Genomic DNA, 26,801 nt, shown 5'->3' with positions numbered 1-26,801 from the left:
TGTTTGTTAGATTGTCACATAAAAGTAGCAACTTAGTCTAACTATTGCTTACTGTCATTTTCATTTAAAATGATAGAAAAACCTAAAAGACTCTCTAACCACACAGTACAAATCCCCATATATACAACTGTGTTACAGTAATTCCACCATGTGTTTAGTGAATGACTCCTTTGACGTTTTAAAGACTGCAAAAGTATAAACTCCATATATATGTCACTTCATTCATTCATTCATCGGCAGCATTCACTTGTCTTACCTCTTTATTACACAGTGCTCTCTTTGTTTTGAGAAAGTGTTTTGTTCTGTGCCGGTCAGATGCCCAAGAGATAGTAAATTCTCCTTCGGTGCAGCCATGACTGCAGACTTTCAGTAGATGCAGAGATTATCAGGGATTAAAGGCTACGCTTTGAGGGGGGAGGGACCAGAGACATGCTGCCAATCCACATATATGGGCATGATAATGGGGTTAAACAGGAGTTGGAGCGATTTCAGTGTCACACAGGCTACAAAGTTACTGACACAGTCATTTATGTACACTGTGGACTTATGGTAAAATACTGTTAATTAATGGTAATTGGTATCGAGGCACTGAATGGGGAAAATGAGTCAGGAACAGATGGAGCTGTGTAATTGTCAGGAACGTGGCAGAAATGTTGTATTATAAAACTTACATTGGATGATTTTAAAGGGTCAGAATCTTCTATTTTTCCAACTGATTGAGGCTTTATCTTCTCTCTCTCTCTCTCTCTCGCTCTCGCTCTCTCTCTCTCTCTATGCAGCAAAGAGTGATTGAAGGGTAAAATATATCATTTTGACATAGCAATTTTAATTGTGATCATTATATTTCCATTACCATAGTACAAATATGTTCCAAAAAAAATAAATGCTGAATGGACTGAATGAGTCTCTTCAACTTCTAACTTATTTTGAGTACTTAGTGTAGTTTGTGATTACTGTACACAGAGAGATAAGATTCACAGGAATCAGATTCTTTGTTTGCTTGTACAAACTTGGCCAAGAAAGTTGATTCTGATTCTGATGAACTGTATAGATTTTCTTTCCGGTTTAGTAGGGGCGGAACTTGAGTGTCTTGTTTCAATGCGGAAGTATTTTCATGTAGCACCTGACAGGCGCTGTGATTCCGTACAGTAGCTCGGTTCGTGGCAGAGAGAGGAATTAACAGAGACTAACGGCGTTACATTGCATCTCTTACGCTACAGAAATCCGTCCGGGAGCTATTACAGACACTATTAATTATTCATACGGCTGATTGAAGCCCACGCAGGCGGCTAATGGACGGCTATTCGGCTCACTAAGCTAACCGACGGCCACCGCTGTGCGCCCGTCAAATCGCTCCTTCCACTGCTCGTGTTTTTAGTTGTAATTCAAACATCGGGACAAGGTGGACAGGCACCAAACATGACGAGTTTCGCCAGTAAAGTGTTCTGCAGGGTTGAGAGACTGTGTCACCACCTGCCGGTGGCCCTCAACACCTTCCTGGTCTTCTCCATCACCGGGGAGGTGAGCTACCTGGTGCTGGTCGAGGCTCCGCTGGAGGCGGACCAGCAGAAGACGACGTGGTCTGCCTGGTGGAAGGTGGTTCACCTGCTGGCTCAGTACTTCATGCTGGGAAACATCTGCTGGAACGCCCTGCTCTTCCTGAAAACCAGCCCCAGCATCAGAGGGGTGTTCCTGGGAGGGGAAGGCATGGGTCAGGGCTGGAGGTAAGGAAGGAGCAGTGGCCATTAGAGTTCAGCTTTATGGCTTCAAACAAAGCATATTGTAAATGCACACATACACACACACACATATATATGGCCAAAAGTATGTAGACAAGCCAAATGTTTTTAATGTAGGCTATTAAATCTGTATAGTTTTGTTTTCTGACGTAGTTGTACATGCTTTATAGTTTTTAGGGAAAACAATATAGTGGAAAAAGAAGAAAGGAAGATTTCCCACAGTCAGACTTCCACCAGATTGAATAGAAAATCCTATGTGGCTGTAATGAGATAGTGCAGGTCATGTCATCTTGGCCATTTTGTGAGTCAAGTGTTGAATTTGAATTCATTGAACGATAGCAGCTTGAGATGTAGCACCACACATATAAGGGTATCCTAAAAACACAAATACAAAACACGTGCAAACACAACATTATATAACGTACACTACAAATACACAAACACGGACAGCTCACTCATCCTCTCCCACCCACACGCCCAGATCTCAGCTATTGTAAAAGAAAAATCGACTACAAAGACCCAGATAATACATTAATTACATCAGCATAGAGAGCAACTGAATACGGTTTAAATTCTAATTCCTTGTACGACAAATAACTTAAAAATTGTAAATACATACAACAGGTTGCTTGGAGATGAGAAATTAAAGAAGGAGCAAAAAGAGGTAATAGAAATAAGGAAAAAGAGAAAGGTTTTTCCAACTGGAAGGGGCTTTGCATTGAAATGGCCTTCAGGACACAAGTGTCCGCCTCTTTGAACGTTCTAGGGACAAAGAAAAAGGGATTTTGCATAATGGTTTATTGGATAGTAGGATCTACGTAAGTTCAGAAACCATTTCAAATAGATAGGACATTTTAAAATGAACTGCATCCAGTCAGATTCTCTTCTAGCAAATCATACGAGACAATGGTAGTGGTAAATATGTGTATATACAAAAATATGCATTATAGGATTCTATGTGAGAATTTTCTTGGGTGACTAAATACAAGTGTTAGCGGTGTTCTAATTGACAATGTTAGCATAATCAGTAACAGGTAGAATCAACTACAATCCAAAGATTAGCTCAAGAAACCAATGATGCAATTAATTCATTTTAAGCTGTGCAATATGGAACACACTGGGGGAAAAAACTGGAAATGTACCACAATTATTTTGTATATATGTTCAACAGAAAGACAACCTTTAAACAACTAAACCAGCCAATGGATTTTTTTGATATTTATTAGATGGGACAATAAGAAACCTAAATTATTAGAGTGACCACAGCAAAGAAACTTAATTCTCTGTTGTTGTTTTTATTACATATGTACATGATTTCTTTCCCATTTGTTCCAAGAGTGGATTTCATGTAAATCATTTCTGTGAACCCATTTCGATTAATGAAAGAAGCTTATTAATAGCCAGTGTCATCAGTGAAATGTTGCTCAGGAACATCTACAGCCATAAATAACAATGTTTTCTATTTTTTCCACACAGGTACTGTTATACCTGCGAGACACACACTCCTCCACGCTGCTCCCACTGCTACGACTGCAAGGTGTGTGTACTGCGGCGGGACCACCACTGTGTCTTTTTTGGCCAGTGCGTGGGCTTCCGCAATTACCGCTACTTCCTGTGCTGCCTGCTATTTATGTGGTCGGGGCTCCTGTACGCCACGCTGATGAACGCAGAAGTCTTCATCGTCATCCTGAAGGAGGGTGTGACGGTGCACAGCGTCCTGCTGCTGCTCATACCCTGGATCATGCTGGTTTCAGGTATGATAGGGTTACTCACGTTAAATACTCCATTTTGTGACTATTCCTTGTAACTGTGTTAATAATTGGCAGGAAGAGTTACTGATATGGTACACAACTTATTGTTTTTCTTTTATTCTTGGTCCTTTTAAATTTGACTGAACTTCTACACAGAACGTACGTCTGTTATGCAGAAGAAAGGTGATCATAAACCTGTGACCACTGTTGAATTTAAAGCATCTGTTTTTGGTTTTGACTTTAAACCCATGTGCCATGTTTCATATAAGGCTGCAGCTACTGATGTTTTCATATTCACGAATATAAAACAAGGAAAAGACAAATCTTCTCAATAGAGACACTGAGCAAATCAAATGTGTGGCTTGTTTTGACTGATACACTTTATGAAAACAGTTGCCAGCTGATTGTCTGTAATTGTTTCAGCATCTGTGTTTTCATCCTATACCTCAGGGTCCGAGGGCTAAACAGCTTCTTAACATTTGTTTTTCAGGACATTGACAATCTCAAATTTTAACTTTGGGATGTTTAATTATGGCTAATTCAACAGATGGATGTTAAATAATGACAATGTGGGACATTGTCAGCTCTGCTTGGAGACAAACAATCCTTTGCAGTCAGTTTTAACTTCTTTAAATCATCATAAAGCACCTTTTATAAATAATTTCTAGAAACTTCAAAACATGCCATCACATGAAAAAAAAACCCATCATATTAGCAAATATGAATTTTATAAACTCTGTAGGGTACTTTTTCCTGAGCTCTCTGTAATTTTTTTTTTTACTACAAATGGACTCTCTCTTTACACCTCTAGTTCACCATTTAATTTCTTCATGATGAGGTGGATCCCAGACGTCAGAATCAAGCACTGAATTGTCTTGAGCCTCAATTTATATATTTGGCTGCTGCTGTTCCTTTTCTCCCCAGGCCAGGTCTCAGCACGTGCCTTTGCCTTTGCCTTCATCGCTGACACATGTGTGGTGGGTTTTCTGCTGGTGTCAGCCTTCTTCTTCTTCCACCTCTTCCTGCTGTTTCGGGGTCAGACCACCAGGGAGTGGTACTCATCCCGCCAACCCTACAGCCTGGGACTCCTGGGCAACGTGCGTCACACGCTGGGCATCCGCTGGTATCTCTGCTGGCTCTCCCCTCTCATCCCATCACCAGTACCTGGAGATGGAATACACTTCCAGGTCACAGGATCGCTGGATCCCTCCCGGTAACAGCTGAAAGTCTGAACAGGCCACATGTCCTGTCGTCAGTGGTGAAGGTTAAAGTTTTGGGAGCAGCAGCGGCAGGGAATATCACCTCTGTTCCAAAGAGGTAGCTTGGGATGGGAGGAAGCTAGAATATCATGTGGTTGTTTCAGGTGTTGCTGGTTATATCAGTCAGCCAGTGTCCTCTCTGTAGCCTTTTACTGTGCTGACACATTGAAAAATTAATTGTCTTCTTTTGAAGGTGCATTGGTCTTGACCTCGAGGTAATCTGTAATCTCATTGAGGCGGGCCTCAGTCTAACACAGAAATCACCTGTGTTACTTTGAAATACTGAGCACTGAAAATATATGTTTAAAAACGCTACTGGAAGAATGTATTTTATTGATCGTGAAAAATGTAGAATTTAAAATCCGTGTTAACAAGCACTCGCAATCCCTGACAGTGACCTCTAGGGCAGGGGGGCTGAAGGGAGTGGTGATAACGGCCACTTACTTGTTTTTTTTCTATGCACTAATGCTGCCTGAATCTGAGGGTCACTGCTCCTGACTACACCGAAGGATTATTATAAAGTACACAATCGTTAGCCTCCTATTTGCTGTTCTATTACTTGTTAGGATCATGATGTGCTTGTGCCTTCTCTGCAGCTACTCCTGAGCTCCAGCTGAGTTTATTACACTGACCTTTTCACTGGATATCACTGTGCCAGAGGGAACAGTGAGAGCACCAAGATGAGGTTCACAATGATGTCTTTACATCTGCAGGACAGCACACATGTAAGCCCTAAAGAAAGCAATCAGCAGAAAAATAGTACATGATGTGTAATCTGATGTTCCACGTTAAGGACTTGTGTGGAGTCATTTGGTAAATACAGGATTTGAAAACCAATTGGACATGATGTGTGAACAGTCTTTCTCCATGTGTCGTATTACTTTACTCATGTTTCAGTCCATAAGCAACATCTCTGTCCTAATTCCTTACTACATAGTGACTGTACAAGGTATATCCTGTATCCTAACAGATGATATATACACTTAATCATTTTATACATTTCATTTTACGCATCAATAATACTGTCAAACTGTAGCTGACAATTAAATCAGTAAGAAAGCAAAATGTTTTTCCAAAGATTTAAAAGCTTTTTTTCTTGAGGTGTTCCTGTAGCAGTTTACCTGACTGTTTTAAGTATACTTCATCATTACCATCTACTTCAGTTCAGCATGTGATATTGATTTAAGACACATCCTACAACTCTTGATGCAATCTGGAATTACCTCACAGCAATCCTTATTTTCCTCTTCTGCACCTTTTTGCTTTGTTTGAACTCTCCTGGCCTTAAAGTGTTGTGAACAATTACAAGCCTTTGTTATGGAAGGTGCTTTTACTTGCCACTCAATGTACAATATTACCAAAAATATTGTTTTCAAGTGTTATTGATTGTTGTGCTTATCATATATATGTCTGCTTGATTTCTTTTTTTGATGGCGTTTCTTATGGGTTCCACCATTTGATGTTTGGTTTTGTAATTTAAAAGTGTTTCAATACATTGTATGAAGGGAGGTGCCAGATCGCTAAAAATGTTTTTATCATTGTGTATTTTGCACTCTTGAAATTGTTGTGTTGGAATGATTAAATTTGGGTTTGAATTTTTGCTTTTCAAATTATTTCAAATACACACACTTGTGAAAAAAATCGAATTAACATTGTTTTTAGAATAAATAATATCCAGTTCTTGGGCATTAGAGATTGATAAATAGAGAGTATTAACTCAAACTAGCCATTAGAAAGTTTCTGAAATGGGATCAATGTAACTCATACAGTCAGAATGAGGTTTCTCAACATTTTCTACTTACAGTTTTATTTAAACTGCTCAAAAAAGGATGAATTACAAAGGAAATACTCAACTCATGACATTTCTAAGCAGTAACTCATTTCAACATGTCTTTGTAAAGATGTATTTAGCATCAAAAAAATTTAGGAGAGACTTTGAAAATGTTGATGTGAAGTTGGTCAAATGTAGGTCTCATCAAATAATCCTATATTTAGCCGTGTCTGCCAGCATATTTAATATCTCTTTACCACTCCAAATTTTTCCAAAACCTAATTGCAATACTCAAGAAAACGGCATTTAAGCAGGGTCAGTAAACATTACATTTATTTATTTAATTTATTTATTTATTTATATCAGTTACACACTTTGCTGAAAATACAGAATTTAAAATGAATTTCTCCAATACAGAATGTATTAATTATTTAAGCATTGCTCTTTTCTCTACAGTGATACTGAGACACCATTCTATCATTGCTACCTGGTAGTCACATCTTCACAGTTCGTGTCTGACTCATACATTTAGCAGCAGTTAATCTCTAGTTTTCACCAGTTATCATTTAAACCGAACTGCGGGCTGTTCGGCGACCTTCTGTATATGGCAGGACAAGTTAGCTGCCTTAGCGCTAACAGCTAGCTACAATTCAACATTACTGGCTGGTAAGACTTTTTTATTTCCATTTTTACATGCGGTACCAGTAGCTTGAGTGAGCCACCGTCGAGTAGAGCATTGTTCGTAGTGAAATAAGGTAACGTTTTGGTCGACTTTCACTCTTTTGTAGTGTAGCTTAGCTAATGCTAACTGAAAAAACGTTAGTCGCGCTGCTATTCACTCGTAGTTGCGCCGTAGTTTAACGTTAGCATGTTATGTGTTAGCACTCTTTCTAACTCCAAGCTAGTAGGTCTAAAAAAAAATGATGTTGAATCATAAAAATACAAGAGTATGTTTCTATATGTTAGATATTATTATTTTAGCAAGCTAACTCTTAGGTTTTAACCCTAATATTAATAAGGTCGCCGAGCTACAGTTGCTTCTGTACTCTTACTGTTAGCCTCCTTAAGGAAAGTAGCTTTAAAGCTAACGTTAGCTACTGTTATAATATACCGTTTTTAATATATATTTATCTTAACACAGTAACTGCCATTGATTGGTTTTGCAGTAAAGAGCGGTTCCTGGTTCAGACTCAGTGTAGCATCAGTGTTTTTCTTGTAATAAATTACAAGATAGTTGTTGGATCCCCACAATGTTTTGTGTCAGAAAAAATAGTCTTAAGTGGCTGGATAAAAATAAGTGAAATATTTGTGCGCATCTCATTGCTGACATTTCTGTTTTAGGTCTACCAGCTACATAAGTTAACTACATCTCTAATACTAGGCTAAACCTGAGTCTGTCTGTATATTGGGAAATTCTCACTGTCAGCACTGTTCAGTAGGTTACAGTTAATATGTCTCTTAGTAAAAACACATTTAAGCTATAACTCAGTTGGTGAATGTATATTTAAAGCTGTATGTCACTGCTTTAGGTTGATGTTGATGGATCATAGGTTGGTCGTAAGCAGGAGGGAGGAGTCAGCCATCAGGATGGATGTCATAGAGGAGAATATGTGAGTGAAGCTCACTGAGGAAACTCACACGCACACAAAAACTATTGGGTTGGGGCATATAGCAGTATATTTTACTTTCTCTATGGTGTGTTTATGTGCAGGTCACCAAAGGAGATGCTTGAGAAAATAGCTGAGCTGGATTACAGTCAGAGCCAGCTGAAGGATCTGAATGCTAAGATGAGGCACTGGCTGGATGTTGCAGATGATGACATTGCAGTGCTGCGCTCAGAAAATGCAACACTAAGAAAACAAGTGAAAGCGTAGGTTGTTACACGTTATTGTCACTCCTCAACATGTAGAGGGGTCCCAATTACTCCCTACAGCTTTTTTTTTAAAGATGTGGAACATATAGCACTGCTGGCTTTATCAATCCACTAAAGTAACAACAGTTTTGCCATTCAAACATAGGTTATAAATAAATGTAACATTTATCATTCATGTGACATTGGACAAGACACCAAGTGACGTATAATGCAATAACAAGCAAAAAACTAAACCTAAACTGATAGCAACTTATTAAACTGTCCAAATATCTGATAGCGTAGTTTATTTAGTTACTGCTGTTCTGTGTTAATGTGCGTAAGTCTCTCGCTTTGGAGACGCTCATAGAAATCTTGCTACTGCTGGTATCTAATACATTCATAGGAAAACTCCTGAAAACAGCTTGATGCCACAAACTAAACTAAGATTCTGTGTGTGACAGCTCACCTGTCTAATGTGAAGGAAAGTGCATAGTATGGCTATAATTTATCATTTTAAGTAATAAATAAAGTTAAAGGCAATATTGTTTCACATAGGCAAAAAATGTGTGCTGCTCTCTTGCTTCAGAGCCTCACATATGGATTCTACTGCTGTCTGATGATGCTGGCATTTGATGAAACTGTAAGCAGCTGGAAGCAACATCTTGTGGGGGGAAAAAAAAACAGATTACATTCTTCTTTTTTTTTTGCTGACTATCATTAAACTGTTTTTACTACTGTGTTTTTTTGTCGTAGTAAAGTTATGTTGTTATAGACAATTCAATTTGTATCTTAATAGATTTAAATTTGTAGAGCAAAGTGAAGGAGAAAGGTGTGTTGCGAGCAGGTCTTTAACGCACTAACTGTGTTTTTTGTACTCTCTGTGACATCTTTGGGAGAACAATGGTGCTGATATGTGGAAAAAGTCTTCCCCAATCACTTCACACAACTCAAAGTACCATTTCTTGTGTGTACTTTCAAACTTTTTTTCTTTTGCTTTGTGAATGTTGTTGTACATACATATTTATGTATTTTATTACGCTCTTTCATTGTGTGAGAACAGTTTTTGTTCCCTCTTTTGTAATATTGTTGTGAAAAAACTGTCAATAGCTTGTAGCTGTGTTTGTGTGTCTGCAGCCTGGAGAAGCTGATGAGTGAAGCACAACAGGTTGAAGCAGAGCCTTGCAAGTCTTTGCTAGCTGATGACCTTGATGCCAATAGATGCAGGGAAAAAAAGATTCATAAATTAGTGCGTAACCTGAATTCTTTTTTCATTGTGATAGGATGTGCAACTTCATAAAATCTAACTGTGTTGATTTGACAGTTTATTATCAGTTTCACTCATCACTGAGTTCAGTTTAGATTTATGTTGTTATGTTTTATGTGCAGGAGAAGGAATCCATCGTGATGAAGGAACAAAATAAGATGCTAACTGCAGAGGTAGATGTGTTACCTTTTTGCTTTAAACAGTGAAATTTGAAAGCGTTTCCGCATTCAACTGTATTCTAACCGTTTCAGCTCAAAAACCTCCAACAAGAAAGAGACCAGGACAAGATCAACTTAAGCAAGCTCAGGGTTACACTTCAAAACTTTGAGGTAGCACCACATATTCTACTTGGAGTAGTTTAATTATTTCTAACTCTCCTGTCATCTTACTAGTGTTTGCATTAGTTGCTTTGAACCATCCACCAGCTTCTGATTTGTTATGCTGTGTGTTTCTTCAGTTTGAAATCGAAGAGGCTCAGTTAGGGCTACAGCGTAGGGATGAGGTTATTCATCAGGTAGGAACAGAGGATCAGTACTAGGCAATGACTGACATGTGAAACTTTTTTTCACAAGTATGGATCTTTCTCTTTGGAGTTCAAAATTAAGGTTTTGACAGTTGTTTATTGTTCATTATATAAACATTGCATTTTTATCTGTCTAATTGTGATAGAGAGACTTGCAGTTGACGCATTTGGATGAAACTGTTAAAGAGTGTTCCGACATCATAAAGGTAAGATGATGTCCGTTGCCATCTAGCTTGTCTAAAAAAAATCTGAAACAAGTCAGTGTTTTTTTAGGATGTATACAGCTTTGTGACTCTTTGTTCATTATACACATGACTGAAACTAAGATACCTAAGGAATTAAACTTGGCTCATTGCATCAGTAAAACAACAAATGTTACAAAAAGCTAAAGTCTATGTTGACGAGTTACACATATGCAGTTGCCCATTTCACCAAATTTGAAATGTGCAACCTTGAAATATTTTTCTGTGACTATGTGTGACTGTGCATTAGTCATATAAAACTTGCAAATGCAAAGCTGTATGCAAAAGTTTGGATATTCATTGTGCCTGAAATGACTTGTAGCCACTTGTAAGGCAGGTCAAGAATTATCATTGTTGAAAAGAGTGTCAGTGCATCAGAGGAAACCTACTCAAAACATTAAAGTACCACCAGCTTGCAATTTCTACTATCTGAAATGTCATTAAAAATTAAACAGGAAGTCTGAAAGTCAAGACTAAGAAAATGTTCAGATGAACTGCATCTCTGCTGAACAAAATGGAAAACAAAGTCCCCTTATAACTGCACAGAAGCTGAAAAGTTTAGCTGACACATGAATGGTGGTGCCCTGTTCCACTGTGCAATACTGATGCACTAATCTACATGCAAGATTCATCTTAAAGAAAACCTTATCTGCAACCTCTTTACAAAATCTGACATCTTTGTAAGTTAAATGGCAGATTTGTTCCAACTGCGGGTGGAAAAGTTATTCTTTGAGGCTATGTGGCAGCCAGTGGCACAAGTAGAACAAAAAATAAGTCCCTCTAAATATCAGCAAATTCTGCAAATGTTCATCACAAAGATGAAACTGAAAAGATAATGGTTTCTACAGCAGGGCATTGATCCAAATCAGACATTAAAATCCACTTTAGAGAACGTAAGCTGAAGCTTGCCTCTCCTGACTGGAATATCATTGACAGTCTGTGGGGAGATCTTAAACGTGTTATGCGTGCAAGACAACCTAGTAACATCTAAGACTGTGTGATCTGCACAGAAGAGTGGGGGAAAATTGCTAAATCAATAATAGAAACGGCTCTTAGCTGCTGCAAAAAGTGTTTGTAAGCTGCTGTATCTGTCAAAGAGGGCCTTACTAAGTGCTAACCAAACTTTTGCACACTTGCTGCATGAGTTTTGTTTTGAAGTTCATGAAACAAGACAAAAGCGCATTAATGTTTAAATATAGGCAAATTAAAAAGTCTGTTTGATTGTTGTCTTTACTTTCACTTAAATTGTCAACAAAATGATTGTGTCTGCAATGTACAAGCCGTAGCCATTTGTAAAATGGGATTCCGCCCCCACTCATAATCTGTGCTTTAACAGTGCTTACAAATTGTTTTGTGAAACCAACAGTGTCTCTGTTTACATGCATTTTTGTGCTCCAGGATCTCAGGCTGACAAACGAGGAGCAGAGGCAACAGCTGGAGGACAGACGAGACGAGGCCTATATGTAACTCTGACACACAGATCCTCTTTCTTCAAATGAATATACACAGAATATGATGAGCACTCAACTGCACTGTGTTGCTGTTTGTTTTCAGTGACAGTCTGACTGACAGGATGAGTGAAAACGAACAACTGGTCATTCCCCCTCCATCCTTAGCCGAGGAAATATGGCTGGCCTCATCAGCTGAAGTGAAAACCAGCATGGCGGACTCCACAGAGCTCAGACATGTATGGCGTCTCACTCCAGTCTTAAGGCTTTTGAAATGGAAAGAATGTATAGCACACTGAGTTTCCAGTTTATTAGGTACGGCTCACTTAAACGAATACAACAGTCCTGCAGTAAATCCAGTTGAGCATGACTGAACGTGTACTTGGATCAACTCATCTCAAACAATTTACCAAAGACTGAACCTCATGAACTTCACAAGGGAACAATTCATTGCAGGGCTGCTGCATTAAAGTGCACTACATTTAGCTAGATGTACCTAATAAACAGGCTACCGATTGTAGAGTTTAACATTTATTTATCTGTACTTCCTCAAGTGGCCACAAGTGAGTGCTACAACAAAGCCCACATTCAAACGAAGTAATATATGAGGTCTGTGATGTTCTGTATCTGCAGGAGGAAAGTGAAGCAGAGGAGCTGCTGAAACCTTCCAGTGTCACAGCTGACCATCAGACCAAAAGGTATTTCAGTTTCAGATCATGAATCAGCTGTGACACTTTGATATGTAGTGTGTCCTGCGTTACTTGTGTGTCATATAGTTTTCTTTCTCATTATGTTTCCTCACTCATCATTGTCCCTCTGGTTTCTCCGTTGTCTAAGGTGTGCAGGTACCTTGCAGACAGCCATCCAGAAAACAGGGCAGTTCGCTTTGTGCATCCTCATCCTGACCTTTTTGGCCGTCCTGGCTTCAGGAAGCTGTGCAGGAAACAGTGACTTTTTTTCTGTCAACTCTTTGTGGAACGGTGTGCGCCTGATGTTGCAGCCCTATTGCCGCGTCCACTATGGGGCCTTACCTCCTATGTAATCTAAACACTCCCTCCTATAAACAAGATGTGACTCTATTCATGTGCCTGATTGTGACTTGCTTTTGTAGTTGACTTTGTTTTTTTCACACATAAGGATGAAGTTTTTACTAAAAAAATATTTGAGTTTCTACATGTGGCTAGTGTGGCAAACTACGTTGACTAACCTGAGACAAACAAAACATGAAATTACTTGTGACTAATTGTATTTTAGTTGCTTCAACTTCAGGATCCTGGTTCTGACTTACTGGGACACTTGAATTAAAGCAGAAGTTGTGAGAGAACAATATGCTTGCTGTGAAAAAGACAAGAAACTTTTTAAATGCAAGAATTTATATCATAAAAAAGTATTAATAGGACAAGACTTGGCATGTGTGACTAAGTTTCATTATGCTTTGTCTTTTAAATGTGCAGCAGGCTTTACTGAGAGAGTTGGAGAAATATTGTGTGACAGCTTTTTCTTTTGTTTGTTTTGACCCAATCTTGCTTTATTCATATCCAACGATTATATATATCATTTATGAATTTTGGAAGCTATTAATTCTCATTTCCCCCCAATAACTAGGTCCTATTCGCCACACATGTGACTTAAGTTACACTTGAAGATGTTGATTCCTTCATTGAGCAGTTATTTGACTCCAGTCGCCCCACCCAGCTGAAGGCGCTCTCGCCTGTGAGTCCAGGAAAACACCCCCTCCTCCTGGACGGGGAATCACAAACACGGGATCAGATTTAGGGCAGCAGGGATGTGAGGACGGTCTCAATCGAGGGATATTGTTATGAAGGCGCAGGCTGGTGTTTGATTGTCTGGAGGTGCAGCTTGCGGATGCTGGACCGCCGCTGGTGGCTGATGTCGGGGTGCTGAGATGCTGATGACAGGCCGAGCCGCTGGAACGTCCTCCCGTTTTGTGAATGGAGCTCCAAGCCAGAGCAGCTGAAACACGATAAATCAGAACACGAGAGCAACAGGCCAGCTTCGTCCAGTCTGAAAGCTGGGATCCGAACCAGCGGTGACAGCGACGGCGGCGACATGTTCTGAGCGGAGAGCCGACGAGCGGCGGCGGCTGGCGGGATGAAGGCTCCGAGGAGACCGAGGCAGACGCGGCTCCTCCCCCGGTTCTGCGTCTGTGGAGTCGGTCTGCTTGCAGCCGCCTGGATCTTTCACTTCCATGACAATACAGGTGCTTCTCAAGAAAATCAAGAAAAAGCAAAGATTTTATTTCTTCTAAACTCATCATTACTTGTAACCATGCAAACTGCATTAAGACTTAATATTAAATCACAACCCTAATGAGTGTTACATCAACACACAAATCAATGGAAATTACATGAAGTTAGTTACAGGATATGTTGAATTTAATCTATCACAAATACAGTATAAGAATAGCTGGTGTATTTTATCAGTAGTGCATGTATTTATAGGTTAATCTCTCTTTTAGGCTCCCATAGTCCAGCTGTGGATCCCACAATCTCCTTGTCCAGGAGAAAGCTCATGCAACAAACAGAAAACAACCAGAATGACAGTATATCTAGATCCGGTAAGACATTTTCCCATGTGTTTAGATTTGTGTGTGTGTGTGTGTGTGTGTGTGCATGCTTGTGTTTGTGTGAACTAATGCTGTCTTATCATCACAAAAATAGAAAATTGCATTCACGTGTGAGGGTGTTGAATTAGAGGGATGATTTTGTAAATCATGAATAGTTCTAGATTTAGATATTCATGAAGAAATGAGTGTGTAGTCACAGTGATGATCTTGATGACGTGTGTGCGTGCTTTGTGTGTCAATGCAGTGTGTAAGTGTCCCATCTCTATTAATCTGTTTAATTCAAGTCTATCGATCTGCCTCCGAGGTCCACCTCATCCTTCATTTCTTCAAACTCTGCACATACATAGATGTTTAAACACAGTTAGGCCTTAGAGCCAGTTGCTAGGTAACTGAATGCTAGATTTGTGGTTGGATGTCGTGTGCCTTCGGAGCTGTTCAAAGTGCCTGCTCTGTCCTAATGACCTGCTGATTAGAAGCCTCTCATCACCAGCTCTCTCATCGCTTGTGTATGCTTGGATCTATCTGGCTGTTTAAAAGACTGAAAGAGAAACAGTGACAGCAGCTTATTGTCTGATGTCGAGATAAAGAGATTTTGCAGCCAATTACAGAGAATATATTAGCTAGTTACTGCCACAGGGAAATACAGATTAACTTAAATGTCTCAGAGACATTTTATTCAAATTACCATGTTGCTATTTTCAAGAGCATCGCCTTTTCTTGAAGATAAAAATACGCCATTTGATCAGCATATCCAAACAAAGTCATGTGACAGGTTGTCATAGCATCAAACCTTCTCTATATCTTGATCTCTGCACGTGTTTTGTGTTTGCCTGTAGCTGCACAATGTTGCCTCTGTGCAGGGTCCTATCCTCTTCTGTCACACTTTTTTCACTTAGCTGTTTTCAACCTTCATCTTCAGTGAATAAATACTGACTGACAACTAAATCAGAAAATCTTGCAGGGAAAGTCACTTGGGAGACAGCTTTCTGGATTGTAGATTTGCCTGTCTCATAATAAAAAGCTTTTTTTTTTTATTGCGCAGTGAGTCGTGGCATTTACTTGAGCTTGTGGGCAAGACAGTGCAGTCAACAAAACAACTCCTTACTGCCGGAAAGAGAATGATTGTGATGCATTGTTGAACTCAGCCAAATTAAATGTCTCTGAACATTAAGTTTATTGGAAATGCTCGCTTTGGGAAAAACTGGAGAGGACAGTTGATATAAATACATGGATGTGGTTGTCATGAGGGATAGCGTGAAGTTACAAGAGGAACGATTGAGAAAATGGATGAAAAACTCATTTGTAATGCAGCTTGACTCTTAAGTCACATGACTGGGGCACTGCTTTAACCTCAAGCTGTCTGGTTGTTGTTGCTAGGGGACACAGCTGGATACACGTTCAGTAAAGTCAGATTTACAGATTTTTCCCACATGCATGGACAAGTGACTGCAGGTTTAGAGTAGAGCTAAAAATAGCGATTTTTGCCATACCTTATGAATCTGGTGATTATTTTCCTTTATTTATACACTCCTAAGATGCTCATTACAAATTCCACAAAGCCAACGTTAATGTCGTTGTTGATTTTTATTTTTTTCTAACAAACAATCTAAAAACCCAGAGATGTTTGGTACAGATGTTCGGTTCAAGAGTACCAAGCGATGCGGTTTATGATGCTTTTTAAATGACGCTTACTAGTTTGACACTTTGTTGAACATTGCTCCAAAACAACAGGAAAATACAATCTGAAATCTTAAGTTTTTACCCCTGATCTTGGGTTAACCCTAAAATGAGCATCTGAGGCTTATCTCAGAGGTAAAAGGACACAACACTTCTCTAGTAAAAACAAATCTTCAGACCTCAGAAGCTCAAACCAGCCACTGTTCGGCTGCTTTACAAGACAAATGATCTAAAAAGTTAATCAATTTTGCAAATAATTGCCAGTTGGTTCTGCGATTTCAACCATTGCTCAGGAATTTCCCTCATTTTACACATCATTAGGTCACTCTCTGTCTATCTCCCCATCAGCTATCAGTGAGTTTCCTGAAGACGTCTTTACTTTGGATCAAAGGAGACAGGGGGCGGTACTCCTTCATGTTCTCTGTGTGAGTATCAGCTCACATCAAACGTAATTAGATCATATTAAACTCACAAACATAAACCAAGTGGCTAATATTGTGTGTCCTGCATTTCACAGGCTATCTACATGTTTCATGCACTGGCCATCGTGTGTGATGTTTACTTTGTGCCATCACTGGAGAAAGTATCAGAGGTACGAACAAATCTAATTGGGCTGAAAGTACAATAATTCAAACCATTTAAAATCTGTGTTGTTCTCTTTCTTCTTCAGTTGCTAAGTGGGAAAGTTATCAAAGCGTCTATTTATTTTTTTATACTTCCAAATAATTAAGGCATCAGTTGCTCTTTATTTTTACTACTGTATGTAATTCTTTTGAAAAGGCAGCAATCAATCATGTGTTAGCCTTTCTCTAACTTCTCCCTGATATCGCCCATCTCTGACTATTTTACAAAAGAAAGGTCAACAATTTCCCAGAACAGCTGAGCGTTCCTTTTTTAGAAGACATTACTCAAACATATTCAAAGAGTGAATTTTATTTTTCATTGCAGGTTTAGACAAATTTGGCACACTAGTAATTATTTATGGTTTCTGATATTATATCACATTCAACTATAGTGCCCATGCTTACTAGATTAGAGGATCTAGTGTAACGGTGTGGTTCATTTGTTTATTTTTATTACTTCCTGAACAACAGTGGAAGTCCACGGCTGCACGGACAATATTTATCAATAGGATCAGTCCATTGACAATAAGACAAAGACAGAATATCACTGATCACATCCTTTAACCAGTTTAAGCTCCTGTCCTCTGTCCACCAGAACCTTCATCTCAGTCAGGATGTTGCCGGAGCAACCTTCATGGCAGCTGGGAGCTCTGCCCCCGAGCTCTTCACATCTTTGATTGGTTAGTATGATGCTCGTCCAATCAATCACTCACTCGAATGGGTTAGCCTGATGGTTGTTGCGTCGGCCCTCCAATCATCTACAACCATATATGTCTGATTGGTACTGAGAAAAGTCAAGTGTATATAGGCAGCAGCACTGATTGGTCAATTTGAAGCATTAGGTTGGCATGAGGAAAGATGCCAAGAAGAGCACATTTCATTTTATTTGAAGGTTTGCCATCTCACCAGTAAATTACTTATTACTGTGTCCCAGTTCTTCTCAAGTGTTTTTTTTTTTCTCACAAAGCTGATGAGGGTTCAGTGAAGCTGATTTTAGATGATCAAATACATTTTTGAGTAGAAAAGAGTCAGTGAGATTGAAGTTTTAAGGGTGAAGGTAAGGCAAAAGGAAGCTAGTTGTTCACAGCATGCTGTCTTTTGAAACTATGTCTGGACATAAAACGGAAACCATCACAGACGTTTTTGGAAATACATTCAAGCAATATTTAGAATTTAGAATGGTTATCATCAAGAGCTGATATACCATGCCTCAGAGACTGATTTTGTCCTGCTTCTTGTGATTGAAGGTATTGCTATAGTTTAATAAAATGACCTAGAAAGAGGTATTTTATCAGAATTTGTCAGAATGAAAACTTTGCTTCTGAATCCATTTGGTTTAAGGACGTTTCTTCATATTTCACCTCTGAAATAATCATTTATATTCTCAAAAGAAAAAAAAATCTGCCTTTGATAAGTATTGGAGTGACTTGAGGCAATATGCAGTAAATATTACACAACCAGCAGCAAAACATAAAAGACGTCAGCCTCGTCCCAGTGGAGATGAACCAAGGATGCAATGTTTCTGTTCAGAGAAGAGAGAAACTACGTCTAACCTTGTACATTTAATATGTATGGGAGGAAGATGTAATTCATGCATTTCTTGAACACTGACACATTATTGCTGCCTTACATTTTGCAGATGATTCATGGCTTCCTCTTTCTTGCTCTGGCTGTAGGAGTGTTTATCACAAAGGGAGACGTTGGTGTAGGAACCATCGTAGGATCAGCTGTCTTTAACATCCTGGTCATCATCGGCATCTGTGGTATCTTCTCTGGACAGGTACATACACTACCAACAATCAGCTTCCATGACAGATAGATTTTTTTTTTGACTGCTTCGTTCTGCCAAACAAACAACAGAATTCTTTGGTCCATATGATCATCACAGTGTGCCCCTCTTTCTCTGCAGCCCATCTCTCTGAGCTGGTGGCCTCTGTTCCGTGATGCTGTCTTCTACATTCTGTCCATAGTGGTGCTTATTCTGGTGAGAAATTAGAGTAGCTTTTTTAAAACAAATATGTTTATTGAATTTTCACATGAAAACATTTGAACAATACCAATGACACAAAAAAATAACAAGGAAAGGTACAAGACAGTCGAGTGATGGACAGTGTCCATCCTTCCAAGTCTAAGATAGGGCTTTCCACTGAGGAGTTTATAGTTCAAAGCATGTGATGGTCTGTCACCAAAGACACAGAAAGGCAACAATGGTAAATATGAAATATGACCCCAAAACAATATCTATATACACTTAAGGTACGAGAGCCCTCATGGCTTCTTCCCCTTCTAAAAAAGACAAGAATTTTCTCCAGATTACACTGAAAGTGGAATATTTGTACACAAAAGTTAGCTTTTCAAGTGCAATAGTACTTGACAAGCCAGACAGCCACATTTTTCGATTCTATCAGTAGATTTCCATTCGTTGGCTATGGTAAGTTTTGCTTGCAACAAACAATACATACTCATTTTCTTATCAGCCTTGCTTAGTTTACAGTTTTCAAAATTAGAGTACCTTTAATATGAAACTTTTTTCACTGTTTGGATGTATAGATATAAAATGCACACTGAAATTTTTCAGTGACTGGTATGATGCCAGTGTATGTGCCAGTGAATATATCTCAGCTCAAGAAGCAGCAGTGATGTTGCATAGCAAAAATTTTGAATCAAAGATCTAATTCATAAAGTTAGTGCAAGGAACTGGGCCCAATTCTCATCTATTCAGTTTTTGTAAACACAGAAACATAATCTTTTGCATGTCTGTAAATACTGACACATCTGTGATACTAATACTAGTCAACATATTGACTCCTTGAAAAGGGCATTTTTGAGTTGTGCATATAAACTTGTTTTCATTTGTTTTGCAGGTGATCTATGATGAAAAAGTCATGTGGTAAGACTCTAATGAAACTTTTTATAACTATTTGAAATTCAGATCAGTTTCCACAGTAACTGACTGTCAGTACGACTAGTGTGTTGTTTTTGAATCTGTCTTTTGTGCATATTTCAGGTGGGAGACCATCATCCTGATCTCTATGTATGGAATTTATATAATCATCATGAAGTGAGTCTCTTTCTTTTCATCTCACATTGCCATCCTTCAGATATCAAGCCCCACACACTCTATGTCCGCTGAAGACATCGTATCTTAGTGTGTGTGTTGTGTTTTTTGTAGGTTCAACAGATCTCTGTGTTCCCTGGTAGAGAAACACTGCAGCAGGGCAGGTCAGCCGTGTCTGAGCAGTCTGCGACGGACAACTGCTGTCGGAAACATTGGAGACTGTGACAATGACATGGTGCCGCTGAAGCCAGGTGAAAGAACTCGTGTTTGTGCCATGTGTACATTCAAAGCATCAGTCTCTGAGCAGCGTTCAACAGACCCAGTGACACAGTTTAGGTTGCCATTCAAAGCCATTTCTGTTCCCCTGTGGATTTCCAACAGGCTGAAATAGAACTAGACCACTTTGATGGACAAGAGTTCTTTTTTTTTCTTCCACTTTCCATCACTCTGTCCTTTATGTCTCCTTCTTTTCTGTTTTCAGTCCTATTATACTGTTCTCTCATTTCTACTGTTATCTCCCAATAACCTTCATCCACCTCTTTCCTCCGCCACCAGACTCGTGCGTGGTGGCCGGTCAGGACTCAGGGGTTGTGATGGTGGATGAGCTACTGAACGTACACCCCCACCAACTCACCTTCTCAGAGGCAAGCCTCCGCCTTCTCATCACCCCGCATTTTCCCCCCTTCACTCGCCTGCGCATGGCAGGACGCATGGTCATCAACGAGGTACACTGCACGTGCCCACACCCTTCGCATAACATCACGTTCCCCTGGTTTTGTCGGCTATGTTGGTGGGTATTTGAATGTGGAAACATGGCATTTTAAACATCACTATTAATTAATGTCAGCATGCTGGTAATATTTATGAATAAGTTTGCGGTTTTAGTACAAGTAAAGAGTGGTTCAGTTCATGCCAATTGTCCCTGATTCCATTCCAACTAATGTTTAGCACACGAGCAGTCTACATGAAATAGTTTCGGTGTCAATGTGAAAAATTCAGAGTTTCATTTTGATTCAATTTATTTTGTTACGTTGAGTCATGACTGGCCCTCAACTCAGTTTTCAGTGCCACAGCAAACCCTGGTTATATGTTTACACTTTACATAAAATAGGTTTGAAATATGTTTCACATAGTGAATAAAACAGATTTTTAGTTTGTGAAACACAGAGTAGCATCTGTTTGAGATCAGTACTCAGCATTAGTTGAGCTATTGGAATTGGTATCAGCAGAGAAGGAAATTGTACTGGTGCATCTGTTGTAGATGGAAACTAAAAGATGGGGAGATATGTACTGGCATATCAAACAGCATCCTGTTTGCCATTGTTATACAGACACCCTCTAATAAGGTCACAAACACAACACACAGACTCTGCCTAATGCATAATATTAACCAGACAAAAAAGCAGACAAGAACTCAATCTCCAAATCTGCTTCCTCCCTCTCTGAGCTCTGCTGCATGTGTGCTTGCCATTTTTAGTGCCAAATTAAAATGCACCTGCCAATGCAATCCCTGCTTTTTTTTCATGCCCCTGATCAACGCTTTCCAAACCCTCTCTGCTGAATGTGAGGACCTGCCTGGCTGCCTAATCACTCCTCTTGCCAGTTCTCACATTGTCAGCCGATAAAGTCATTTCCATGAGCCCGCAGCAGTGTTTCTCATTTCATTTTGTTTTTCTCTGTTTTCAATTCTCACTCTTTTCTGACTTCACACGGCTTCCCTCGGTCACCCACAGAGGCAGAGGCTGATTCGCGCTCGAGTCGGCCCGGAGGAGGGGGGAGCCTCTGGGGAGGAAGGTTTGGGTGCTAGTGGGCCTTGGGGGAGGGAGAATGGGACGGTGGCTGAGGGAGGGAGACAGATGCTGGAAGGAGAGAGGGAGAGGGCTAAAGAGACAGACGGGGGAGAGACGGGTGGGGGAGCACAGCCTAAAGAGGAAGAGGAGGAGGAAGAAGAGCAGGAGGAAGGAGAGGAGGAGAACACTCCCTTTAAACCTTTTGTCCTGCCAGGTGAGTGATGAATGAAAGCTCACACACAGGGAGACTGGGGTTGTATTTACTTCATATTGTTATGCTAAGAAGGACATTATTTGATTGGTTATGGTCAATGTTTATCTGACTTACTTAATCTCAGTTAAATGCTTTTTTTTTTAATGCTTTCTTTCTCAAAAACACATAAAAGCTGCACCACAGAACCTTGCACACACATGCTGACATGCCAACCACCAGCCAGCTATATGAACACAAATCTTTACACAAAACCTAAGACTTGCTCTGCTTACTGAATTGTCCCTGTAGAATAATACTTATTTAAAAGGAGAGACTGAATTGTAGTCCATTTTGGACAAACTGTAGACGCCACTAAGGCATTAGATATGAGGAAACTAATATGGAGACAGATGTTGGTCGTGTTTAAATGCATATCTAAATGTACATTTCTATTCCTTTCTCATTGTGAGTCCCATGGTAGCTGATCTGGTCTTTGGACTGTCGCAGTGTGTAGCAATCATGCTTTTGCCATGCCAGTATAACTCTGTGGTGTGGCTCTTTAAAGCAGTGATTGGTTAGGTTAGTAGTTTAGGACATGGGATATTAGTAATATTAGTGTGGTGGGTATGAGCGTCATTTGCCTGATTGCTTTTTGCTAGAATGTCCAAGAAGCACAGCTAAGTAACAGCACTATCAATGGCTCCAACAGCCATCGAACTCAGGAACTAACCTATATTGTGCACACTCCTCTATGCATTTTCTCTTCATCTGAAGAACCGTGACAGAAAGGCAAATTAGACTGCCGACAAACGTAGAGTTCTTGTAGTGAAGGACTCTGCTGTGACAGTTCCTATACAGGGAGTCTTTTGGCCAAAGGAGCTAAGTTTAGTTCCAGATTTGTTCAGTCAAAAAGGCAAAACAAGTTACCACTAGGTTTACTTGCAAAGTTACCTGTGGTTGAAACTGTATAGACAAGTTGCACAATGCAGAAAACTATTACTCTTTCTCCAGGCTGACAGATTAAGTGGCACAAGAAGTATTTTCTCTCAAAGGGTAAACATGTCAGAATAAATTGCTCCCAGGTTTAAACCTGGGAACTGAAATGCAAAGAGACAAAGTTTTGCAGAGGATCAAAGAGGTGATCAGCATAAACAAAAGTTATCTTCAAAAGAGAAATGTTCAGAAGTAAAAGAAAATCTGTTGGTTCTAGCTGACAGCTCTTTTGATCTTTCACTAAAGCAACAAATAGGATTTTAGTCATATTTCATATTTGCTTATTAGACCTTACAAACTTCAGATTATGACAAAAGCTACATTTATGCACCTCAACATGTCCGGTAATCGTCCGCAGCCAATTAACTGCTACTTTCCATTAAAAAGGGCAGAACATGGAAACTCTGCAGCTAAAACCTTAATCTTCTGTAAAAGCCATTTTTGTCATTGGTGCTGCTGTTTCAACCAGAACTGCATCCTGCTTCTATTAATGTTAATGTTTCACAGCGTGATAGATGGTTGTATGGCTGATGGAGCTAATTAAAACGAATGACACAAAGACTCACAGACACATCCAGGCCATGCCACGTGAATAATTTAAAAGTTTAGATGAATCTGTAATGATGCCTGCAGGAAAACTGGTGTGTAGATGCATGTGTCCGTGTGTGTGCGCATGCTTGTGTCTGTGTGTGCATTCATGTGTGTTTTCATGGTTTCCTCAGACGGCTGGTGCATGCGTCTGAAGTGGCTGCTCTCCTGGCCACTGAGCATCCTGCTTTACTGCACCATCCCCGACTGTAGCCTGCCGCGGTGGGAGCGCTGGTACCTGCTCACCTTCCTGTCCTCCACGCTTTGGATCGCTCTCTTCTCCTACCTCATGGTCTGGATGGTACGAAACACACAGAAGCAACAGCTCACATGCACACACACGTACACAAGTGAAAACCCACATAAAGAAGCTTTTCTTTTGCTAAGGTGACCATAATCAGCTACACACTTGGAATCCCAGAAGTCATCATGGGCATCACTTTCCTGGCAGCTGGCACCAGTGTCCCTGACTGCATGGCCAGTCTCATCGTCGCCCGACAAGGTGTGTGTGTATGTGTGTGGTGAGGTGTGTCAATTAAAATATTCCATGTGAAGGTTCAATTTTGACCTTGGAAATACTGGTCTGACAAAACAGCCTTAAAAATGCTGTATGCTAATATTTAATGCTCAAAGTTCAGTTGCTGTGGGCCAGCCTGGTTGCTGTTGCGGTGGTCCTCGATGTCATTTAGCAGCCTCTCCAGTGAGTCTCTCGTCTCGTGGATGGACTCCACTGTCACTATCTTGGACTTCAGCTGGAGGCAGTTGTCCTTTTTTTCCCTCACAGGAGATCTGCTGCTCCAGCTCCAACTGGAATTAGCAGCAGGTGAACAACTGGCTCATATGCTGGTACTCCAAGCTCACCAAAGCTGAACAAGGATGCCATGAAATTGGCCTGCAACGAGTTAACCGACAAACATGATCAGCTGCAATCCAAGCTGATTGAGTTGGAGTCCGTCCGTAGAGAGAGAGACTCTGGAGAGGCAGCTGAATGACATAGAAGAACACCACAGCAGTAATCAAACAAGCTGAAACGATGGGGAGAAGCTGGCTATCAACAACTTGTCTGTTAAAAAAAAAAAACAGATCAGCTGATCTGTTAAAGAAAACAACCACTTTCACATCCTATTATCTTTAAGTAAAGATCTACTAGTTAGCTTTTTGTAGCTAGCTAGCCTTGGAAAAATAAACTCTGAGTTCAAACTGTTGCGTCACACTAATCTAGAACACTCCTGTTCGACATCTCTGAACAGAAACAGAGATTTAAAGCAAACTTAAACATTTTAGTTCATAGCTTATCGGCACCATTGTCTCTCTGTCAAAATCATTCGGGAGCATACCGTGTTCTTCATCTTGAAACACTTTAAGAAGTAGTTCTGGTTCAGTGATGCCAGAAAACGTCGAGCTTAGATATGACATGACATCAGTCACATCATGTCAAATCTAAGTAAGTGCATGTGTAATGAGAAATGAAAAATTAAGATGTGAACATGTGCTAAAATTTGAGCTGTTTGTATTTGTGTGTTTGTCAAACATTGCAGGGATGGGCGACATGGCTGTGTCCAACTCCATTGGCAGTAACATTTTTGACGTGCTGTTGGGCCTGGGCTTCCCCTGGGCACTGAGGACTCTCATAGTCAGCTATGGATCAGTGGTAAAACCAGCTGTGCTCTCTACCTCATATCCTACACGGTGGCATAATGTTTCCTCTTTCAGACTAATATAAATTCTAGAGGCATCCAGCAGTTGAGACACAAACCATATTCTTCTTAGATTGTTTCCTCAAATGCTGCCTCCACGGTGTTGAAAGAACTTCCACCATCTTTCTCCTGTGTATTTATGGCGTTACTGTTAAACAAGGTACCATCGAGGCCAGACTTTAGGGTTTAAGGACCTTTATTGTGAGTTTTTGCACGTTTTAGTTGTGTGGTCTGTGAACGTACTGTTGATTTAGTATTCTCATTGCATTGCTTTTAGCTGCACAAGGGAGCAGTTTTTAGTGAAGAACTTCCAAAAACTCACTGTTTATAACTTATTAGCAAACAACGAAACAAATCAATTAGTTTAAAAACACACAAAGCTAAAAGAGAGGGAATATTGGACTTACATTCATCAGGTTGCCAGTTTCCTAAGCGCTGGTAAGCTTGATAAGACAGATCTATTAGCTTCTGTTTGTTAAGAAGTAAAATCTAATTATTTTTTAGTGTCAGTGGTCCAGGGTGAACATGAATAAATATGGTGTGTGTGTGTTTTGTTTTGTGTGTTTTTTAGGTGACAATAAACAGCAAAGGCCTGGTCTACTCAGTGATTCTGCTGCTGGCCTCAGTCACGCTCACTGTGAGTAGATTTCCACCCTCCTGGCCGCTGGCGTTGAAAATCTCAGATCTAATTCAGAGATTTTGTCAGCTGTCTGTTTTTCTTGGCCTCCTATTTTGATCTTATCTCTTTTTTTTCCTGTCATGGCCTGAGAGCCCCTGGTTCTGTTTGGGAAAATAGTATTTGTTGCTATTTTTCGATCAACACAACAGGAAATTGAGTTTGTCTTGTATTAAATTGTGGCTGCAGTGACTCTTTCTGTCCCTCCTCAGGTCCTGTGTGTCCACCTGAACCGCTGGAGGTTGGACCGCAGGCTGGGACTCTGTCTGCTGCTGCTCTACGCCATCTTCCTCCTCTGCTCTGTCGGCTTCGAGAGGCTGTAGAGGACACACACACACACACACACTCCTCACACACTCACAGACAAGTGGGCCGACTTTTTCTCAACCTTCCCTGCTGCCATTATTAATCAAATGTACGGAGAGATGAATTTTAATTTCATTTCACAGTAGCTGTACATGTTTGAGCAGCGTTACTATGACACCGGCTGCCTGAAAGCGACATTGTTTACCTTTGATAAATGAGTATTTTACATAGTTTTGTACCGAAGCACCTCCAGCCCAGCTTTTGTGAAATGAAACCCGACCCGATAATGCACTGTCTCACAACAAATTTATAAAGTATTGAATTTGTATTCTGAAACCAAGAATATTGCGTAATGAACCCCAGAGTGTGTTAGTTTACTGATTACTTATAACTGCCACAAGTAACCTCAACGACCAGATGATTATACATGTAAGTTTATATAGTTGCTTCTCAGTTTGTGCATTTACGTTTTTACATTTACAATTATGTAAAGTTTAACGTCATCACACCTTTGTGTCTGTAGCTGTAAATCGTATAGCATGGCTGATCATCACGCTCCAGATAATTGCACTAAGCCACTGTTGTCTTGGCCTTGTACAGAACGTAGGCCCTCCTCTTTCCTTAAAGCTTCTCAGCACAAGGTTGTGTTTTTGTTTAAAGGTGACTATACGCTATGAGGTGTTTTTGAGTGTCTGTTTTGGAGAGAGAGTCCTTGAGTATAAGTCCTTGAGTTATGAGTGCAATAAAACACTTTGTTCTGTGAG

At 40.0% G+C, this 26,801-nt stretch overlaps 3 protein-coding genes across 3 annotated transcripts; all 3 read left to right on the top strand.

Annotated features, from left to right (window-relative positions):
• Positions 1 to 1,118: 1,118 nt before the first annotated feature.
• Positions 1,119 to 6,347, top strand: zdhhc24 (zDHHC palmitoyltransferase 24). The gene is made up of 3 exons (XM_008280329.1): positions 1,119 to 1,724; positions 3,216 to 3,493; positions 4,415 to 6,347. The coding sequence occupies exons 1-3, from the start codon at positions 1,420 to 1,422 to the stop codon at positions 4,705 to 4,707; spliced, it is 876 nt and encodes a 291-aa protein (XP_008278551.1). The 5' UTR covers positions 1,119 to 1,419; the 3' UTR covers positions 4,708 to 6,347.
• Positions 6,348 to 8,107: 1,760 nt separating this feature from the next.
• On the top strand, positions 8,108 to 12,903 carry LOC103356265 (protein KASH5-like). The gene is made up of 9 exons (XM_008280350.1): positions 8,108 to 8,130; positions 8,232 to 8,382; positions 9,888 to 9,965; positions 10,094 to 10,150; positions 10,306 to 10,365; positions 11,800 to 11,864; positions 11,956 to 12,088; positions 12,483 to 12,547; positions 12,687 to 12,903. Exons 1-9 carry the CDS (start codon positions 8,108 to 8,110, stop codon positions 12,889 to 12,891), a joined length of 837 nt encoding a protein of 278 aa, XP_008278572.1. The 3' UTR covers positions 12,892 to 12,903.
• A 1,058-nt stretch (positions 12,904 to 13,961) lies between these two features.
• On the top strand, positions 13,962 to 26,801 carry slc24a6a (solute carrier family 24 member 6a). The gene is made up of 17 exons (XM_008280328.1): positions 13,962 to 14,070; positions 14,329 to 14,427; positions 16,462 to 16,538; positions 16,631 to 16,705; positions 17,332 to 17,416; positions 18,413 to 18,516; positions 18,646 to 18,720; positions 19,601 to 19,626; positions 19,744 to 19,797; positions 19,909 to 20,045; positions 20,350 to 20,438; positions 21,528 to 21,798; positions 23,493 to 23,659; positions 23,746 to 23,860; positions 24,897 to 25,009; positions 25,627 to 25,692; positions 25,944 to 26,801. The coding sequence occupies exons 1-17, from the start codon at positions 13,962 to 13,964 to the stop codon at positions 26,052 to 26,054; spliced, it is 1,773 nt and encodes a 590-aa protein (XP_008278550.1). The 3' UTR covers positions 26,055 to 26,801.

The sequence above is a fragment of the Stegastes partitus genome, unplaced genomic scaffold (genome assembly GCF_000690725.1).
Source record: "Stegastes partitus isolate 25-593 unplaced genomic scaffold, Stegastes_partitus-1.0.2 Scaffold190, whole genome shotgun sequence".
Classification (NCBI taxonomy): domain Eukaryota; kingdom Metazoa; phylum Chordata; class Actinopteri; family Pomacentridae; genus Stegastes; species Stegastes partitus.
The sequence above is the reverse complement of the archived record's forward strand: the minus strand, read 5'-3'. Positions and strand labels throughout refer to the sequence as shown.

What these genes read in the sequence shown, in the direction of transcription:
- LOC103356265 (XM_008280350.1), top strand. Translation starts at nt 8,108, where the DNA reads ATGGATGTCATAGAGGAGAATAT. An exon ending in ATGCAACACTAAGAAAACAA is followed by an intron (nt 8,383 to 9,887) that starts GTGAAAGCGTAG and finishes TAACCGTTTCAG; the next exon opens with CTCAAAAACCTCCAACAAGA. An exon ending in ACTCCACAGAGCTCAGACAT is followed by an intron (nt 12,089 to 12,482) that starts GTATGGCGTCTC and finishes CTGTATCTGCAG; the next exon opens with GAGGAAAGTGAAGCAGAGGA.
- slc24a6a (XM_008280328.1), top strand. Translation starts at nt 13,962, where the DNA reads ATGAAGGCTCCGAGGAGACCGAGGCAGACGCGGCTCCTCCCCCGGTTC. An exon ending in TATGATGAAAAAGTCATGTG is followed by an intron (nt 19,627 to 19,743) that starts GTAAGACTCTAA and finishes TGCATATTTCAG; the next exon opens with GTGGGAGACCATCATCCTGA. An exon ending in TAAACCTTTTGTCCTGCCAG is followed by an intron (nt 21,799 to 23,492) that starts GTGAGTGATGAA and finishes TGGTTTCCTCAG; the next exon opens with ACGGCTGGTGCATGCGTCTG.
- zdhhc24 (XM_008280329.1), top strand. Translation starts at nt 1,420, where the DNA reads ATGACGAGTTTCGCCAGTAAAGTGTTCTGCAGGGTTGAGAGACTGTGT. An exon ending in GGCATGGGTCAGGGCTGGAG is followed by an intron (nt 1,725 to 3,215) that starts GTAAGGAAGGAG and finishes TTTTCCACACAG; the next exon opens with GTACTGTTATACCTGCGAGA. An exon ending in CTGGATCATGCTGGTTTCAG is followed by an intron (nt 3,494 to 4,414) that starts GTATGATAGGGT and finishes TTTTCTCCCCAG; the next exon opens with GCCAGGTCTCAGCACGTGCC.